The following is a 20,710-nucleotide window of genomic DNA, read 5'->3' on the forward strand; positions in this document are numbered from 1 at the left end:
AGTGCTCTGCACACATACGATTGAAATGAATGAAAGAAAGCAAGAAAGCAAGCAAGCAAGAAAGCAAGCAAGCAAGCAAGCAAGCAAGCAAGCAAGCAAGCAAGCAAGCAAGCAAGCAAGCAAGAAAGAAAGAAAGAAAGAAAGAAAGAAAGAAAGAAAGAAAGAAAGAAAGAAAGAAAGAAAGAAAGAAAGAAAGAAAGAAAAACATTTTCCACTGCTGAAAGCACCTCATTCCTTCTGATTTACATGGAAGTTAGTCAGTGGACTATAACACATTGTTTCAAAACCAAAATGATCATTTTGGATGATTCTTTGTGCTAAAAATTAACATTTTCTCCTCTGAAAAACTCTTGAACTCAGTAATGAACACCATGTCAAGTCTTGGAAAGTGCTTATTTAAGAGTTGCTGTGTGTGGATGATATCTCCCTGGAGGAACACATGCAAGATGGTAAGCAATTCACAGTAGTACACCACTCTTAAGGACTAATAATTGATGCCTGAAAAGAACTAACACATTTTGTCAACCTGCTCCAGGGAAATCCTACATGGAATTAGAGATTTCAATTGGTAACTGAGAGCCAAACACGGGCACAAAACAAATATTAGTATTTATTAAGTGACTATTTGGTGGCTGTACTATATTGAGTGGTTGAGAGGTTCAAAACAAAACAAAGAGGTGATGTGTCCTGTCCACGTGAAACTTAGACTCAGGTAATGGTGGGGGGCAGAAGAGTAGCAGTGGGCAAGGAATGTGATTATTATTGTACTGTACTCTCCCAAGTGATTAGTACAGTGCTCTGCACACAGTGAGTGCTCAATCAATATTAGCAATATAATCAATGGACATAAAAATATTTACAGAGTACACCGTAATAAATTATCAAATGGATAGTTGAATAAACATATATCCCAAAGTGCTGAGGAAGGGGAAAAATACATTCAAGAGTCTGGAAATAGAATTTGATTCCTGAGGCAGCAATCAGGCCAATGATGCAGCAAACAAGTGCAGCATCAGAATGAATGGCAAACACTAGCACATCTTTTAAGACACTGGGCGACACAGAGGTGTTACTATGATATTATGATTATAGGACTATAATACTATTCGAGTTTCTCTACACTTGGGACTCTTGAACTTCCACACAGCCCACTCTGAATTCTGGATTAATTCTATCAGCATCACCCATGGGTCAGAATCAACATCAAATGGAAAGCTCAAATCCTGAACACTAAGTCCTGAGAAGCAGCGTGGCTCAGTGGAAAGAGCCTGGGCTTCGGAGTCAGAGGTCATGGGTTCGACTCCCGGCTCTGTCACTTGTCAGCTGTGTGACTGTGGGCAAGTCACTTCACTTCTCTGTGCCTCAGTTACCTCATCTGTAAAATGGGGATTAACTGTAAGCCTCACGTGGGACCACCTGATTACCCTGTATCTACCCCAGCACTTAGAACAGTGCTCTGCACATAGTAAGCGCTTAACAAATACCAACATTATTATTATATGGATCAGGCAATGATGAATAATAATGACGGTATTTGCTAAGCGCTTACTATGTGTCAAAAACTGTGCTAAGTGCTGGGGGAGGTACAAGATACGAGAAGAGATACAAGTTAGAGAAGTGTGGCTTAGTGGAAAGAGCACTGGCTTGGGAGTCAGAGGGCATGGGTTCTAATCACGGCTCTGCCACTTATCAGCTTTGTGACTTTGGGCAAGCCATTTAACTTCTCTGTACCTCAGTTATCTCATCTATAAAATGGGGGATTAAGACTGAGCTCCACATGGGACAAACTGATGATCTTGTATCTACCCCAGCACTTAGAACAGCACCTCATCGGTAAAGTGGGGACTGAGACTGTGAGCTCCACATGCAACAGTGACCGTGTCCAATCTGATTTGCTTGTATCCACCCTATTGCTTAGTACAGAGCCTGGCACATATTTATTTTGTTAATGAGGTGTACATCCCCTTGATTCGATTTATCGTGATTAAGTTGTCTTGTCTTGTTTTTGTCCATCTGTCTCCCCCGATTAGACTGTAAGCCCATCATTGGGGAGGGATTGTCTCTATCTGTTGCCAAATTGTAAGTTCCAAGTGCTTAGTACAGTGCTCTGCACATAGTAAGCACTCAATAAATACTATTGAATGAATGAATGCTTGGCACATAGTAAGTGCTTAACAAATGCCATTATTATTATTATTATTATTAATGATAATAATAATAATAATAATAATAAGGTAATCAGATTGGACAACAGACCCTGTCTCACATGGGGCTCATTTAATCCCCATTTTACAGATGAGGTAACGGAGGCACATAAAATTAAGTGACTTGCCCAAGGTCACACAGCAGACAAGTGGTGGGGCTGGGATTAGAACCCAGATCCATCTGACTCAGGCCTGTGCTCTATCCATTAGGCAACACTGCTTCTCTGAGATGCCATGCTCCCTTCCATCAGAGTCAACTTTAAATTCTAATGACAGAGCTAGAAGGCACAGTGACTTCAGCAGGAAGGAAATAGGAACTTTGGTGATAATAGGAAGGCTTCAGGGAGCTAAAGGCCAGAAAAATATAATTTTGGATCTTTTGCACCCCTGCTTATGTACTCTCGGGTAGCATCAGCGACCTGGGATGGGGAAGATTGGGAGTCCAGCTAAAAAGACTGAGGAAATTAATGGTCCCATTGCTCTCACAGTGTTGGAACCAATATATCTCATTACAGCTTTGCTGGGAGGGGCATGTGAGGAGAAGAGACAACTGAAGCCTATCAGAACAACTGCATATAGCTAGCTAAAACTGGATGACTCAAGCAAGAGGACAGAAAAACCGTTTCAGGAAAGTGGTGCAGCAAAGCCTCAGGAAATTCTGCATCTCAGCTGAAAACTGAAAGACAACTCTAATGGACCAACATGGCACTCTACAATTAAGAAACCAGCAGATCTTTTTAAAACAGAATAATTGTGTTCTCTATTTCCTTTCACTATTAATCTCTCTCTTCTTTATGTTCTTTGTTAAGCTCTTATTATCTGCCAGCTACAAACCTAGCACTGGGTTAGATGCAAGCTAGTCAAGGTTGGACACAGTCCCTGTCCCACATGGGGCTCACAGGCTTAATCTCCATTTAACAGATGAGGTAATTGAGGCACAGAGATGTTCAATGACTTGCACTGAACAAGGTCACACAGCAGACAATTGGTACAGCTGGTGTTAGAACCCAGGTCCTCTGTCTCCCTGGCTCAAGCTTTATCCACTAGACCATGCTGCTTTCTTTTATTTTCACCCCTCCACATGACAAGTCCTCTCTGTAAAAAAATGTGCATCAAAAAGCATGTCAGATCTCATTTGCTTCCCATGCCTTGTAATGCATGCTAATGTTTGTTTTCCCCACTAGAATAAACTCATGGAGAGCAGGGATTTTATTTATTTACCCTATTGTCTTCTCCCAAGTGCTTAGTACAGGGCTTTACTAAAATCATAATTCCTCCTCCCAGACTAAGATCTGATTTCCCCTACTCTCTCCATCTTCTATGTTCCCTACATACTTGGATCTGTACCCTTCAAACACTTGATATTCACCGCATTCTCAGCCCCACAACACTCATGAACATATTTTAATGTCTGTCTCCTCCTCTAGACTGTAAGATCATTAAGGGCAGGGGATGTTTCTACCAACTCCATTGTTTTGTACTCTCCCAAAAGCCTAAAAGGATTTGTCTAAGAGGATTTAGTTGGCTTTTTCAGGAGGTCCTACCAGCAGCATAGCCTACTGGATAGGGCGTGGGCCTGGGAGTCAGAAGGACCTTCTCAGTGTGCCTCGATTCACCTAGCTCACTATTGATACCTCACCCACATTCTGCCTCTAGCCTGGAATGCCCTCCCTCGTTAAATCTGACAATTACTCTCCCCCCATTTTAAGCCTAGTTGAAGGCACTTCTCTCCAAGAGGCCTTCCCAGAATAACACCCACCTTTCCTCATCTCCCATTCCCTTCTGTGTCACCCTGACTTACTCCCTTGGCTCTTCCCCCCTCCCAGCACTGCAGTACTTATGTACATAGCTGTAATTTTATTTATTTGTACTTATGTCTGTCTCCTCGCCTCTAAAGTGCAAGCTCATTGTGGGCAAGAAATGTGTCTGTTTATCATTGCATTGTACTCTTCTAAATGCTGAGTACAGTGCTCTGCATACAGTAAGTGCTCAATAAATACAGTTGAATGAATGATCTGGGTTCTATTCCCAGCTCTGCCACTTGTCTGCTGTGTGATCTTAGGTAAATCACTTAACTTCTCTGTGCCTTAGTTCCCTCATTTGTAAAATGGGGATTAAGACTGTGAGCCCCATATGGGACATGGACTGTGTACAAATGATTAGCTTGTATCTATTCCAGCACTTAGAAAAGTGCTTGACTAATATTATTATCATTATTATTATTATTGTTCTATCAGCCCTGCAGCAAATGGGTTGACTTATGACCCAACATGGTGCCGCCTCTCCTGCAAGTTATATGGCACAATCTGCTGGTGGCCTGTGCAGACATTGGGGTGGATGATGAATCACTGGTTGGCCCTCGGCAGGATCAGCCAGTACGGAGGAACAGGCCACACTCCCCGGAGTTGGAGGGAAAGAGAAAATAAAAGTCAAACCTGCATTGATTTTTTTCACCTTTTTTTAAAAATAAAAAAGCCAAACACTAAGAGACAGGCAAACCCAGCTGTCCTGTTTTTCCCACTCCAGTCTCCACTTTCAGAGCAAGCCTGGCACGACGAGTGGGGAGACAGACTTCGTGGGGTATGAACTCTCAGGACTTGGAGTCTGGTGAGGGGCTGCAGGTGTTTTCCTGCTTCCCTGGGCTAGAGGACCAGGACAGCAGAGGAAAAGGAACTTTCCCCACTCAGTCAATCAGTCAGTCAAATGTATTTATTGAGCACTTTCTGTGTGCAGAGCACTGTACTAAGCACTTGGAAGAGTACAATGTAACAGACACATTCCCTGCCACTCCAGACTCTGTGCAAATAAGCCAGAACAGCAAAGGAAATACAAGTAAATATTCCCGGTGGACAGTCCATACCGACAGTCGGCCTGGGTTCTTTCCTCCTGAGCTTCATGGAAAGTCCTGCCTGCCTCTTCCCCACCACTGCCCTCAGCTCAGGAAAATTGGGCCACCTAATAATTTAAACTATGAGAAGATCAATCAGTAGCCATTAGAAAAATCTGGTTTGTCATATCATTTTGAAGGATTTCAGCTGATTAACATTTTGTAAATCAAAATGCAGCAACTCACTATAGAACTGCGCTTTCTACAATGCTCTGCCCACAGTAGCACTCAGTAATTACCATTGATTGATGGATAAAGTGTTCAGTAAATACCAGCAATTGATGCATTGATTGATCCATCAGTGGTATTTACTGAGCGCTTACTGCATGCAAAGCACTGAACTAAGCACTTGGGTAGAGTACAACAGATCTGATGAACATGTTCCCTGGCCACAGGGTGCTTACAGTCTTAAGAAGGGAGAGAGGCATTAGTAAAATGAATGTCTTACAGATTTGTAGATAAGTGCTGTGGAGCTGAGGTTGTGGTGAATATCAAACCCTTAAAGAAGAAAGTAAGATAAATCAATCCATACATAAATCAACGCTACTTATTGAGTGCTTACAGTGAGCAGAGCACTGTGTGGAAAAGGCAACCAGATGTATAAGGCAGATTGACTGGAAGGTCTGATTCCTTTTATACTCATTCATTCATTCAATCATATTTATTGAGCACTTACTGTGTGCAAAGCACTTTACTAAGCACTTGGGAGAGTACAATATAACAAGAAATACCTAAGAAATCAAATCTTAGTGGGGACAGCATAAATTCAGGGTTTCCTCCATGTGGGAACAATGTGATTTCTATTGAATTATTTTTTGAACAAAGCTTTTCTTAATTCCATCTGACCACAGTTCAACTCATGTCTGGTGAAGGACCATAGAAAGCTTGCTGAAAAGCTCACTATAATCTTCCTTAGAAGCTCCTATAGAATCCTATCTCCTTAAAGCATATTATGGAAAACATCTTGTTTAAAAAATAAATTCCAGCTCTTCCTTTCTTCATTTTGTTCCCTCTAAGTTCCCACAAAAACCAAAATGACTTTTCAATGGAAGATTAAAGAGAAATCATTGGAATTTAATTTATTATGCTATACTGATTTAAGGGAGTTTAAAACTTCCTATTTTATGTCTACTTTTACAATTAAATATTGGTCTCAAACTAGAAGCTATTTTCTTTTCTAGTTTACAATTAAAAAGTTGCAAACTCAGCAGTGGAAACAGCAGCATTTTCTTTTTTTTTCCACCTAAGTCGAGATTTTAAAATTGGAGATGATAATGGACTTTAAAATGGAGAATATCATCTAGGACACAACAACTTTTTCTACTGTCAAGATAGAGTCTTCCTGCTTAATGCCAGGAGCCCAGAGGTATTGTCCCACCCACAGCCAAATAACACTAGAAATCTCTGGGGTTCAGTTCCCTCATCTGTAAAATGGGTTTGAAGACTGAGCCCTATATGGAACAGGGACTGTGTCCAACCTGATTAGCTTGTGTCTAGCGCAGGGCTTAGTCCAGTTTATTTCTGATACCATACTTTGCTTGAATGATTGCTTCTTGCTCTCTCCAGCAGCATGGTGTAATGGATAGAGCACAGGCCTGGAAGTCAGAAAGTCATGGGTTCTGAACCTACTACTCTGCTTGTCTTCTGTGTGAACTTGGGCAAGTCATCTCACTTCTCTGAGCCTCAGTTACATCATCCGTAAAATGGGGATTGAGACTCTGAGCCCCACCTGGGACAGGGACTGTGTCCAGCCTGATTTGCTAGTAACCACCCCAGCGCTTAGTACAGTGTCTGGTACTTAATTAGAGCTTAACAAGTAGCACCTTTATTATTATCATTATTATTATTTGTTTGGGCTGCCCCACCACCATCTCCAGAGCCCAGTTACCCCTCAACTGAGATGATTCTTCTGTGATCCTGCCTATTAAACAACCAATCGGTAGTATTTATTGAATGCTTACTGTGTGCCGGGCACTGTATTAAGCGCTGGAGAGAGTTGGCTGGAGAGTCTTGCTCCTGCAATGTGGGAAACTTGTTTGACCTAATAAAATCTATCAGTGGTATTTATTGGGCACTTACTCTGTCCAGACCACTTTAGTAAGCACTTGGGGAAGTAAAGTATCACAGAGTTGGCAGACATATTCTCTGGGGAAGCAGTGTAGCCTTTTGGATAAAGCATAGACCTGGGAGCTAGAGGACCTGGATTCTTATCCAAGCTCTGCCACTTGCCTGCTGTATGACCTTGGCCAAGCCATTTAATTTATCTGGGCCTCAGGTTCCTCAACTACAAGATGGGGATTCAATTCCTGTTTTCCCTCCTACTTAGACTGTGAGCCCCTTGTGTATCCGACCTGATTAACTTGTATCTCCCCAATGCATAAAACAATGCTTGACATTAGGTAAGTGCTTAACAAATACCACAAAAGACAAGCAGGCAAACAAAAAAAATGCATTTACAGTCTAGAGAATAGCTGTAATTGAGCCAGGTTAATCCTTCTTTTACTAGCATGAGAGCACCTAGCAGGAATTCTTCGTTTGGTAAATAAATTGTGCAAATCTAGACTGGAAACCTAAAATAACTGGAAGTGAAGTGGTATCTGTGCCATTCCCAGCTAATTTCCCCAAATCCCTAAACCCCAAATCCTGGACAATTAAAAGGCTACTAAGGGTCTTCTGGGAATGATGTTTCAATTCCAGAATCCTTGAATGGTGCCTGGCAGGTGCTTAACAAGAGACCCCAGGGGTTTCTCCACTCTGGGGCTCTGGCATTTCTCTCTCCATTTGGGAAATCTTTTCCAGTTTTGAAAATCAAGCTCAGGGACCTAGATTGATATATCTTAGAGGATGAGACTTATTTGAGTCCCAGGATTTCAATTAATTTTATTCAGAAATGATTCATTTGAGTTCATGATGACTGTTCCAGTGAAGCCAAACGTACATTACTGTAACAGTTTTAAATGATAATGAATTCTTTTTTAAATCCACGCTCAGTGCCCAAGGGAGAATTTTTCCTGGGACAGCACTGGGTACAGTGCAGACATTAAAACTGAAATCCAACTGTCTCATTCCATATCAACATTATAGTATCCACTGGGGCTCTATAAATTGCTTCTCTTCCAGTCCAGAGGGAGGGGAGACAGACAGCAAGACAAATAAATAAAATTACAGATATGTACACATAAGTGTTGTGGGGTTGGGGGGTGGGGGAGAACAGAAGGAACCAGTCAGGGTGATGCAGAAGGGAGTGGAAGAAGAGGAAGTGGGTTCTAGTCCCAACTGTGCTACTAGCCTGCTGTGTGACCTTAGGAGCATCACAAAACCTCTCTGGGCCTCAGTTTCCTCACCTGAAAAATGAGGATAGGATGGATTCTGAGCTCTCTGTGAGACAGGAATTGTATCCAATCTGATAACTTCTTTCTATCTCAGGACCTAGCACATAATAAGTACTTAATAAATACCCAAACTATTTTGTGGAAGACAGCTGAAGCTGCTGAGTCAGAAAGGTGTTCCCCAGGTTTCAAAGCATTAGAGTTTTAATCAGCATTTTTTTTCTGGATATCCCAGGGATAAAACCAAAACAGCTCATAGCCATATAGCCATGACACAGCTATGACAGGGAAGCTATCTTTGATTTCCCTTCAGAAATATCTATTGATGACACCACAGGATGTGGTTGCGACCTCCCGAACTAAGAGCACTCTCCCAGGGGAATCCCTGGCCTTGCCCACATTTGCTCAAGAATCACTGTGTTCCGCTCCCAGAACTCCATTACCTCAGTCTCCCCTTCTGACGTCTGATTAAATTTATTTATGTTAATGTCTGTCTCCCCCTCCCCCTTTAGACTGTAAGCTTCTTGTGGGCAGGGAATATGTCTGTTTATTGCTTTGTTTTACTCTCCCAAGAGCTTAGTACAGTACTCTGCACACAGTGAGTGCTCAATAAATACGAATGACTGATTGAGGCAGGCACCGTCTAATGTGCATCAGCACCCATCACTCTGATAATGAGCCCTGAGGAGGCTGCCACACTCTCTTACCCTCTGAGCCAACCCTGGGCTGCTGATGAGCTTTCTGATATTTTAGGGCACTTACACAAGTCCTGTAGCTGATCAGGATGGGAAGCATGGATAAGAGGAAAGGCAGATATGGAGAGCCAGCAAGACGGGAGAGAAGGAGGAGGGTTGACCAATTTCTATTATTTCTATTCAATTTATATCGATTATTATCAACCGGACAACCAAATCTGTGGAGTGCTTGCTGCATGCAGGGCACTGTATAGACTGTTTGGTAGAGTATAGTACAGTAAAATTGATAGACATGACTCTTGCCCTCAAGGAACTTGCAGTCACATGAGGGAGGCAGACATTAAAATAAATTACAGATAGGGGAAACAGCCGGATGTAAGGCTATGTACATAAATATTGTGGTGGTGGGGTAACAAAGCACTCAGGGGGTCCAGATCCCAGTACATAGGCAACATCAAAATGTAGGGGGAGATTTTGGAAGGGAAGGAGGATAAGAAGGTGTGATATGAGATTAGTCAGAGCTGTTTCTTGAAGGGGATATTACTTTATTAGAGCTTTGAAGATGGGGAGAGTGATGTTCTGTCAGATTTGAAGGGGAAGGGAGTTCCAGGCCAGAAGGGTGAGGTGAGCAAGAGGCATTCATTCATTCATTCAGTAGTATTTATTGAGTGCTTACTATGTGCAGAGCACTGTACTAAGCGGTTGGAATGTACAAATCGGTAACAGATAGAGACAGTCCCTGCCCTTTGACGGGCTTACAGTCTAATCGGGGGAGACAGACAGACAAGAACAATATGGCAAGAGACACAAGATTGAGGCATAGTAAGTTTGATGGTTTTAGTAGAGCGAGGTGAACTGGGTAACAATGTGAAAGGAACAAGGGCAGGTAGATGGGGTAAGACTGATTAAGTGCCTTTACACCAACGGTAATTCTTTTTTTGTTTGATGCAGTGACTGATGGACTGATAGTTTCTGAGAAGTGGGGAGATATGTGCCGAATGACTGTTTTAAAAAGATGATCCAGGATGGAGAGTGAACAATGGACTTGTAGTGGGGACAGGGATCACATGTACTAATTTCATTGCTTAGTATAGTGTTTTGCTCACAGAAAGCATTTGATAAATACTACTGATTGGTGATTTGGGAGAGCAAAGCTTTAACAGAGTGGAGGGGGCAGAAGCCAGAGAACAGAGGGTTGATAAGAGAATTTTAGGAGAGAAGATGGAAGCAGTGGGTGAAAATGACTCTCTCAAGATAGAGGGAGGTGGGTAGAGGGGAGAAGGAAAGGGTATAAGAGAATGGGGATTACCTGGACATGTTTGAAAGCAGTGGGGAAGGACCTATTGCAGAAGGAGTTGTAGCTGATGACAGACAGGTAGGGAAGAAGAGAGTGTGTAATATTTTAGTAGGGTATGAATATCTAGAAGAGAGGGTAGATTTTGAGGAGGTGGGGATTTTCTCTTGAGATACTGCTGGGAAGGTTGGCAGGGTTGGTAAGAGTTGGTGAGATAACAGAAGGAGGGTGGGACTGGAGAGGAGCAAGAAGGTTATAAAAAAGATCACATTGGTTTTAGTTTGCAATTCTTTCACAGTCCAAGTGTCAAATGATCTTTTCGCCAGTTCACATCATCTCTGCTACAACCTCAGGACTTTTGCACCACCTCTACACTTAGGTATTCACAGCACCTGTAGCACTTCTGTACTTAGTGACTTTTACATATTCCACTCTTTAAGCACTCATCCAAATACCTATATTTCTATTGTCTTTTCCCTCAATCTGTAATTATTTTGTGTCTTTCAGCCCAGATACTTTGTAGTCTTTGTGAGCAAAGACTTCTACCTTTATTATGCTTGCCCCAATGTAATAAAATGTAATGCAATGCAATGAGTAGGTGCTCAATACATTCTATTAATTGACTGATTCCCCTCTGCCTGCCTAGTCTCTCTTTAGTTTTGCACCCTCCTTAGCATTCAGGTGGATATATGTATACACTTAATTTGTTTTTCACTCTCTAGTTGTAAACATTTTATGCTTACATAAATGATCATTAGAGTGCATGATCCTCGTAGGCAAGGAACCTATCATTTCATTGTTCAGTACTTCCCAAACGCCAAGTACAGTTCATCACACCAACAGGAGCTCAATGAATATATTTTCTTCTCTTTTTCCTCCTCCTCTTATGTGTCCCCTAATGGTTCACCTTAGAATATCTGTCTCTAACTTTGAGGCAGTCTTCATGGCTCTTAACCCAATCCAGATCCTAGATCCGAGGGAAATATACCAAAGGTGAAGAGAAGCAGCATAGCCTAGTGAAAAGATGAGAAGCATGGGAGTCAGAGTCCAGCACTTGTGTCTACATGAACATGTTTATTATTCTATTTATTTTATGAATGATATGTACATATCTATAATTCTATTTATTTATATTGATCGTATTGATGCCTGTCTACATGTTTTGATGTCTTTCTCCCCCTTTCTAGACTGTGAGCCTGTTGTTTTGTAGGGACTGTCTCTGTTGCCAAATTGTACTTTCCAAGCACTTAGTACAGTGCTCTGCACATAGTAAGTGCTCAATAAATACTATTGAATGAATGAATGAATCCCACCTCCCCCATACCTCTCTTTCCCCTCCTTTGAGGCCCATATCAGCTGCCCCTGTGACAAACTCCAATTACTATTCACGATTATCTACCTCCCACCAAGCCCCTCCTCCAACTTTCTAAACCATTTTGACCCCTTTCTCACATTCCTTCTCTCATTCTCCATCCCTACACTGATCCCTGTGGATTTCAATATCCACATGGATGTGCCCAGCGATCCTTCCACTATTGACCTCTCCTCACTACTCCAGCGACCTCCTGTTCCACAACACCTCACTCACTCACCAATTTAGGCACATACTTCTCATCTCTAGTCACTTTACAATCTCTACCTTCACCCATTTTGAAATTTCTCTATCAGACCAAAACCTCCTCATCTGCTCTCTTTCCCATACACCCATCCCCAACAAATCTGTGCTGTTCCCCTACAGAGACCTCCGTTCTTTTGACACCCTTTGATATTCTACAGCCATTCTATCCTATTTGGTCTCCATACCCAACTACCTTCCTTGACACACAAATCAACATTCTCAACACCACCCTCTCCAGTGATCTCAATTCCCTTGCTCCCTTGTCCTTCCACTGATCTCTTACCACTAGTACATGACTCTGCATCACCTTTACAGTACATTTAATTTGTTCCTGTGTCTGAGCTGTGGAGTGCTGTTGGAGGAAATCCAGACATCTCCCTGATCTTGTCCACCTTCAATTCATTCTGATCTGCTGCAGTTTGGCTGTGTCCTCTTCCCTACAACAATACTTCCCCTTCCTAATTCACTCCTGTATCCAATGCCCACGCTAGCTGTTTCAGATATTGAATTACTTACTCAAAACTTCTGTCCCCTTCACTGAACCATTCCTTTCCCCTAATGACCTGTCCACATACTTCATCAACAAAATTGAAGCCATCAGATGTAACCTCCCTAAAATCTCCCCCGCTCCTCTCTAATCCCAGCTCCTCTTCCACCCTCTTCGACTCTCCCTACATTCCCTGCAGTAACTCAAGATTAAATTCCTCACCTCCTCTCTAAATCAACCCCCTCCACCTGTGTTTCTGACCCCATCCCTTCATACCTGTTTAAAACATTTGCCTTCTCCCTTCTTCCCTCCTTGACTGCCATTTTCAACTGTTCACTTTCCAATGACTTCTTCCCCACTGCTTTCAAACACTTTTACCTAACCCCTACACTAATAAAAAAACCCCTCCCTGGAGCCCATGGTTCCCTCCAGTTATCACCCCATTTCCCTCCTTTCATTTCCCTCCAAATTTCTTGACAGAGTTGTCTACACCTGCTGACTCCATTTCCTCTTCTCCATTTCTCTTCTTGACTTTCTCCAATCTGGATTCCAATGACTTCACTCCAGGGAAACAGCCCTAAGGTAACCAATGACCTTCTTCTCACCATATCAGTTGGCCTCTACTCTATCCTAATCCTCCTAGCTCCCCTCAGCTGCCTTTGACATTGCAGACCATCCCCTTCTCCTTGAAACTTTATCCAGCTTGGCTTCCCTTGCACTATATGAACTCCTGGCAATGAACTCCTTATCTTCCCAACCAACCCCTGTTCTCCCCGTCTCTTCTATCCATGTGGACAATTCCACTGTCCTCTATATCTCACAATCCATATCCTTGACATTGTTCTAGGCTCATCATTCAGATTCCATCCACATATTCAGTCTGTCACAAAGTCTTGTCAATTCTATCTTCCCAACAATGCTAAAATCCACCCTTTCTCTTCCTCCAAACTGTCTCCACACTGATCCAAGCACTTACCATATCCTGCCTTGACTACTACATCTGACTCTCCACTTACCTCTCTGCCTTTTGTCTCCCCACCCGAGTCCATACTTCAATCTGCTGCTTGGATCCTTTTGTTCAAAAAAAAATCAGTACATGGCTCCCCACTCCTCAAGAACCTCTAGTAGTTGATCAAACACCTCCACAATAAACAGAAACTCCTTACCATCAGCATTAAAGCACTCAATCAGCTAGCCTCATCCAATCTCACCTCACTGATCTACTACAGCCCACCCCACGCACTTCTTTCCTCTAGCTCCATCTTAATCACTGTTCCCTGATTGCATCTATCTTGCTGCTGATCTTCTCCCCGTGTCCTCTCCCTAGCCTCCTCTCCCTCCCCTTCCATATATTCCAGACCATCAGTCTCCCCCCATTTAAAGCACTATTAAGGTCACATCTCCCCCAAGAGATCTTCCTTGATTAAGCCCTCTTTTCTCCAGCTCCCTTTCCTTTCTGTGTCACCTACGCATTGAGATCTGTGACCTTTGAGAATTTTATATTCACCCCACTCTAAGATCTTAAGCATTTATGTACTTATCTTTAAATTATATATTAAGTGCTTGTGAAATTACAATACAACAGAGTTGGCTTACAGTCTAGAGGAGGAAAAAGACATCAATATAAATGAAATAAATAAATACATGTAATTATATTAACCCGTCTCCTCCTCTAACTTCCTCTCAGAGTCACAACTGGAGAGTTTCCAGTATTCACCAGTCTTGATTAAGGGAGGAAGAGTCAAGCAGAGCCCTGTCCATTCCATTCCTAGCTTGGACAGTGGCTAGCAAGGGAAAGGCAATCTGCTACAAGTCAAAACTCACCTTGCTGGGCAGCAGCAGCAGCCTAGGGGAGAGTCAAGGGTGGAGACTCGCGTTTTCTGCATGGAAGGAGGCAATGGTAAACCACTTCCGTATTTTTACCAAAAGAACTCTCTGGATATACTACCAGAACGATTGTAGAGATGGGGCGTTCTGGGAGAGATGTGCCCATAGTGCTCACTATGGGTCAGAGGTGACTCAACAGCATAAGACAAGACAAGACTCTTCCTCCAAACTGTAAGTTCATTTTGGGCAAGGAGAGTGTCTGCCAACTCTGTTGTACTGTATTCTCCAAAGTCCTTAGTATAGTTCACTGTACATAATAAGTGCCCAGTAAACACCATTAATTGACTGATCTCTTACAGTGGCTGCAAACTTTGGATTTCCACCCATCCATTGTTTGAACTCCAATTCATACTATTAGCCCATTAACTCTACTGTCCTCTGGATTTCAAGAAAGCCAGTTACTGTGCTTTGGGTTTGGTTTAACCTTGGGAATTATACTTATTGTAATTTATAATAATAATTATGATCTTTGTTAAGCACTTACTATGTGTCAAGCACTGTTCTAAGCACTGGGGTAGACACAAGTCAATCAGATAGGATAGAGTCATTGTCCCATAGAGGGGTCAAAGTCTAAGAAGCCACATGGTCTAGTGGATAGAGCATGGGCCTGGGAGTCAGAAGGACCTGAGTTTTAATCCCTGATCCATCACTTATTTGCTGTGTGACCTTGGGCAAGTCACTTCTCAGGGCTCATCAATAAATTGTGGGTGAAGACTATGAGCCCCATGAGGGACATGGACTGTGTCCAACCTGATTACCTTATATCTACCTCAGCACTTAGAATTGTGCCTGGCACATAGAAAGCACTTAACAAATACCACACACACACACACACACACACACACACATGCGCACACACACAAAACAAAAAAGAAGGGGAGAACAAATATTGAATCTTCCTTTTATGGTTGAAGAAACTGAGGCTCAGAACAGTAAAGTGATTTGCTCCAGGTCACACAGTAGTCAAATGGCAGAGTCAGGATTAGAACACTTGCCTTCTAATTCCCAGGCCCAGAATCTTTCTGTTTGGCCAATCTGTCCTCTCTAATTAGAATATATTCTGCCAGCCCATCCCATGGGAGTAATGATAATAATAATTATGGTATTTGTTAAGTGCTAACTATGTGCAAAGTACTGATCTAAGCCCTGGGGTTGATACAAGGTAATCAGGTTGTCCCCCGTGGGGCTCACAGTCTTCATCCCCATTTTCCAGATGAGGTGACTGAGGCACAGAAAAGTTAAGAGACTTGCCCGAAGTCACACAGCTGATAAGTGGCGGAACTGGAATTGGAACTCATGATCTCTGACTCCCAAGCCCGGGATCTTTCCACTAAGCCACGCTGATTCTCTAATGATGATGAGTAATGATGAGTGAGTCCCCCATAAATTCAGTCAACAAATACCTCATCTTCTGCCTGGCTAAGTCCCTTCTTCAGCTCCTCCACACGAACTCTCAGTTTCTTCACATCTGCCTCTCGCTGGTCCACTCTGTTGTTTGCATGAATCAATTCTGCCATTTCATCCTGATATTTCTTGTTTAGCTTGCAGTAGGCATATTGAAGTTCTACCAGTTCCTTTCAAAGAAAAAAGGAATACATTATACACTACCATGCTGAACAGTCAATTAATCAATGGTATTTACTGAGCACTTGTTATGTGCAGAGAACTGGGCTAAGCGGTTGGAGAGTACAATAAAACAGAATTAGCAGATACATTCCCTGCCCAAAATGAGCTTACATCCAGGAGGTCAGTGAACCAGTCCTTATAAGGAAGTGAAGACAGTAATTTAGAACAAAAACATCTAGGCACCTCCTCTCCATTGGCTCTTGAGAAAGAAACAGACGTGAACAAAATAAATCTATTCTGGAAACCCTTGTTTGGGGTTAAGTAATTGGACAATTCCCCAGTCATGTTAATTGGGACTTTCAACATTTGATAGTATCAGTAGAGTTTCTCAGGGGAAGTGGGATAAAATTTCTTCTTGGGGTGATTCACTGTCCTAGGCAGAATTGTTCTGGGTCTTGCATCTGTCTGTGGATGGGAAGAATCTTGGTTAAACAGTTCAATTAATCTGATAGAACGTGTTCCCTTTGGATGGTTTGGATTGTGCATGGAATGGAATGGGAGCATACTATCAGTACTCTATCAGCATAACCTAGTGGAAAGAGCACAGATCTGGGTGTCAGAGGACCTGAGTTCTAATCCCTGTTCTTCCACCTCCCTGTTTGGTGACCTTGAGCACGTCAATTAACTTCTCTGTCCCTCAGTTTCTTCCTCTGTAAAATGGAGATTCAATACCTGTTCTCCCCTCTACTTAGACTCTGAGCCCCATGTGCATCAGGGACTGTATCCAATTTGATAATTTTATATCTACCCCAGGGCTTAGTGCAGTGTTTGGCACATAGTAAGAGTTGAACAAATATGATCACTGGTATTAGAAATATTTTAAATCTTTACCTCAACTAAGCAAAATCAAGCTACCCTGTCTTAGTTTGCCCGAGAAACGTAGTTATGAGGTCGGGTCCACCTATATCCCTCCATCCCAAAGATGACCGACCTGATGTAGATATTCATTATATCCTAACTAGATTACTATATCAGCACCCTCACAGTTGTCCTTGCTTCCTAGTGGCCTAATGGATAGGGTATGGGCCTGGGAGTCAGAAGGACCTGGGTTCTAACCCTGGGTCCACCACCTGTCTTCTGTGTGACCTTGGACAAGTCACTTCACTGGGCCTCAGTTACCTTATCTGTAAAATGAGGATTGAGACTGTGAGCCCCATGTGGGATAGGGACTGTGTCCAACCTGATTTACTTGTATTCACTCCAGTATTTCATTCAGTGCCTGGCACATAATAGTAGCAATAATAATAATAATAATAATAATAATGTATTTTTTAAGCGCTTATTATGTTTTGAGCACTGTTCTAAATGCTGGGGAATGTACAGGGTTATCAGGTTGTCCCATGTGGGACTCACAGTCTTAACCCTTATTTTACAGCTGAGGTAACTGAGGCACAGAGAAGTTAAGTGACTTGCCCAGTTACCCAGCTGACAAGTGGCAGGGTCAGCATTAGAACCTACAATCTCTGGCTCCCAAACCCAACCTCTTTCCACTAAGCCACGCTGCTTCTGTTAAGGACATAGTGAGTGCTTAACAAATACAATTGTAATTTTTCTTAGTGTTAAGGTCCTCTCTTCATCAGCTCCCTCCCTCTAACAACCACACTCTTGCCTTGCTACACCCACCTCACCCTCTCCTGTCCTCTCAACCTAACCAACTCACTGTACTCGTTCTCATCTCTCCCATCACCATCTTTTGACTCAAGCCCTCCTTCCTTCCTGGCACTCCTTCCCCATTTAGATCCACCAGACCTTAGTTCTTCATATCTTCAAAATCTTCTGAAATCCCTTCAGAAGGGCAAAAAGAGAAGTGCTGGCCATCTGGTTTTAGTACATTTAATCAGCTCTCTCCCTCCTATTTATCCTATTTTCCTCATTTGTCTTCCATTACACCCCAGGTCACATGCATTGTTTAAACCCAAGCCACATCCTAGTCCCTTGCTCTACGGATCCCTTCCTCATCCCTCCTTCCTCCCTGGAACTCCTTCTCCTTTTACATCCAACAGACTGTTGCTCTCTATATCTTCTCACTCAGTCATTCTATCCTATTAATTGAGCATTTACTGTATGCAGAGCACTGTACTAAGCACTTGGGACAGTATAATATAACAATATACCAGACAATTCCTTGCCTATAACAAGCTATCTTTACAGTATAGTAAACAGGTCCCTAGTTTAGTAGCCTCAGACACATTGATAATCTCTTTAGACCTTTAACAAAACAGCAAGTGGAATGAACAGTGGTGAGAATTTTTTTCCCTTTTCCACCCAAAATTTCTTTTAGAATTTAAATCTTTGTTTACTGCCATTGCAGTGAGCAAACTCGAAGATGTGAAATACTTAAAATCAGACTGTTTGTAGATCCTTCTGGAGTTTGATTCTTTCATTAATTCATTTGTTCATTTTAAACTCATGTTTTCCAACCAGAATTTGTCTTCTATCAAAAAGATCAAACACGAGGATTAAACCTTATTGAATATTGTAAGTAGAAAAGAATAAAGTGAGTCTGCTAAAAAACAAGAAACAGTGGAAACAGAATCACTAATAAATGTGAATCAAAAAGAGACAATATATCAGCCTCAAAAAAAAAATAGACACATAAAAGATTAAAATACTGCAGAAGAGTGGTAGAGGGAGAGGCAAGCTATAATTAATAGTAACATAGTAACCATATCTGTGGTCAAAAAAATAACATAATTACAGTGTATTGATTTGAACTGAAATTTAATTTTCCCCAAATAATCTATGTCTCAATCAGAGCTCAAGGATGGATCCTGCCAGATCAGTACAAGATCAGTTGGGGTAAACAGCTATGACTTGCTGGGGCTCTAACTGGCTTTAATCAGGAAAACAGCAAGGATGCTTATTTTCACGTAAAAAATGGACTGACAAGTACAGTCAGTTGCATAGACACCAATAATCTAATCCATAATTCTTTTGAGATTAAATATCTCCCAACCCTCTCAACTCATGATAAAGTTGGCACTTCTAATGCTAAAAAGAGGGCCCCAAAAGCTATCACTCTCATTACATCCAAAATGGCAGGCATCAAAAAACAACAAAAAAAAAGTAGAACCTCCATAGAAAATGCAAAATAAAACTAAGGACATCTCCGCCCCTGTCCTCTCCCCCTCCCTTCAGGCTCGCATCTCCTCCTGCCTCTGGGACGTCTCCACCTGGATGTCGGCCCGCCACCTAAAACTCAACATGAGCAAGACTGAGCTCCTCATCTTCCCTCCCAAGCCCGGTCTGCTCCCAGACTTCTCCATCACCGTGGATGGCACGACCATCCTTCCCGTCCCGCAGGCCCGCAATCTCGGTGTCATCCTTGACTCGTCCCTCTCGTTCACCCCACACATCCTATCCGTTACCAAGACCTACCGGTTTCACCTCTACAATATCGCCAAGATCCGCCCTTTCCTCTCCACCCAAACGGCTACCTTACTATTACGGGCTCTCGTTAAATCCCGGCTAGACTACTGTGTCAGCCTTCTCTCTGACCTCCCTTCCTCCTCTCTCGCCCCGCTCCGGTCTATTCTTCACTCCGCTGCCCGGCTCATCTTCCTGCAGAAACGATCTGGGCATGTCACTCCCCTTCTTAAACAACTCCAGTGGTTGCCTATCGACCTCCGCTCCAAACAAAAACTCCTCACTCTAGGCTTCAAGGCTCTCCATCACCTTGCCCCTTCCTACCTCTCCTCCCTTCTCTCTTTCTACCGCCCACCCCGCACGCTCCACTCCTCTGCCGCCCACCTCCTCGCCGTCCCTCGGTCTCGCCTATCCCGCCGTCGACCCCTGGGTCACGTCCTCCCGCGGTCCTGGAACGCCCTCCCTCCTCACCTCCGCCAAACTGATTCTCTTTCCCTCTTCAAAACCTTACTTAAAAATCACCTCCTCCAAGAGGCCTTCCCAGACTGAGCTCCTCTTCCCCCTCTACTCCCTCTGCCATCCCCCCTTTACCTCTCCGCAGCTAAAGCCTCATTTTCCCCTTTTCCCTCTGCTCCTCCACCTCTCCCTTCCCATCCCCACAGCACTGTACTCGTCCGCTCAACTGTATATATTTTCGTTACCCTATTTATTTTGTTAATGAATTGTACATCGCCTTGATTCTATTTAGTTGCCATTGTTTTTACGAGATGTTCTTCCCCTTGACGCTGTTTAGTGCCATTGTTCTTGTCTGTCCGTCTCCCCCGATTAGACTGTAAGCCCGTCAAACGGCAGGGACTGTCTCTATCTGTTGCCGACTTGTTCATCCCAAGCGCTTAGTACAGTGCTCTGCACATAGTAAGCGCTCAATAAATACTATTGAATGAATGAAAGAACTGTTCTAAGAGCTAAGTAGATAATCAGGTTGTCCCAAATGAGGCGCAGAGTCTTAATCCCCATTTTACAGATGAGCTAACTGAGGCCCATTAAAAGTGAAGTGACATCCAAAATCACACAGATGACAAGTGGAGGAGCAGGGATTAGAACCCACAACCTCTGACTCCTGAGCCTGTGCTCTTTCCACTAAGCCACACTGCTTCTTTTGGGACAAAGTGTGCTGGAAAACTATTTTCAAGGGTGATAAGGAGTGGGCATTTCTTATTAGAAGAGGGTTCTTCCAGATGTCCTCTATTTTAGCTCCCTCTAAATCCCTTTAGGAATATACAATTGAAATAGAAGGCAAAGTATCTACTGTCAACC

General features: G+C 42.8%; 1 protein-coding gene across 1 annotated transcript in view; it reads right to left on the reverse strand.

The window, feature by feature from the left end:
* CCDC102B (coiled-coil domain containing 102B) overlaps nucleotides 1-20,710 on the reverse strand; it is a 448,125-nt gene that overhangs the window by 195,167 nt on the left and 232,248 nt on the right. Inside the window, exon 6 of the mRNA XM_029064699.2 lies at nucleotides 15,805-15,975. Coding sequence (XP_028920532.1) covers nucleotides 15,805-15,975 — 171 coding nt within the window. The remainder of the gene's footprint in view (nucleotides 1-15,804; nucleotides 15,976-20,710) is intronic.

This window comes from Ornithorhynchus anatinus, chromosome 5 (genome assembly GCF_004115215.2).
Source record: "Ornithorhynchus anatinus isolate Pmale09 chromosome 5, mOrnAna1.pri.v4, whole genome shotgun sequence".
NCBI classification, from domain to species: domain Eukaryota; kingdom Metazoa; phylum Chordata; class Mammalia; order Monotremata; family Ornithorhynchidae; genus Ornithorhynchus; species Ornithorhynchus anatinus.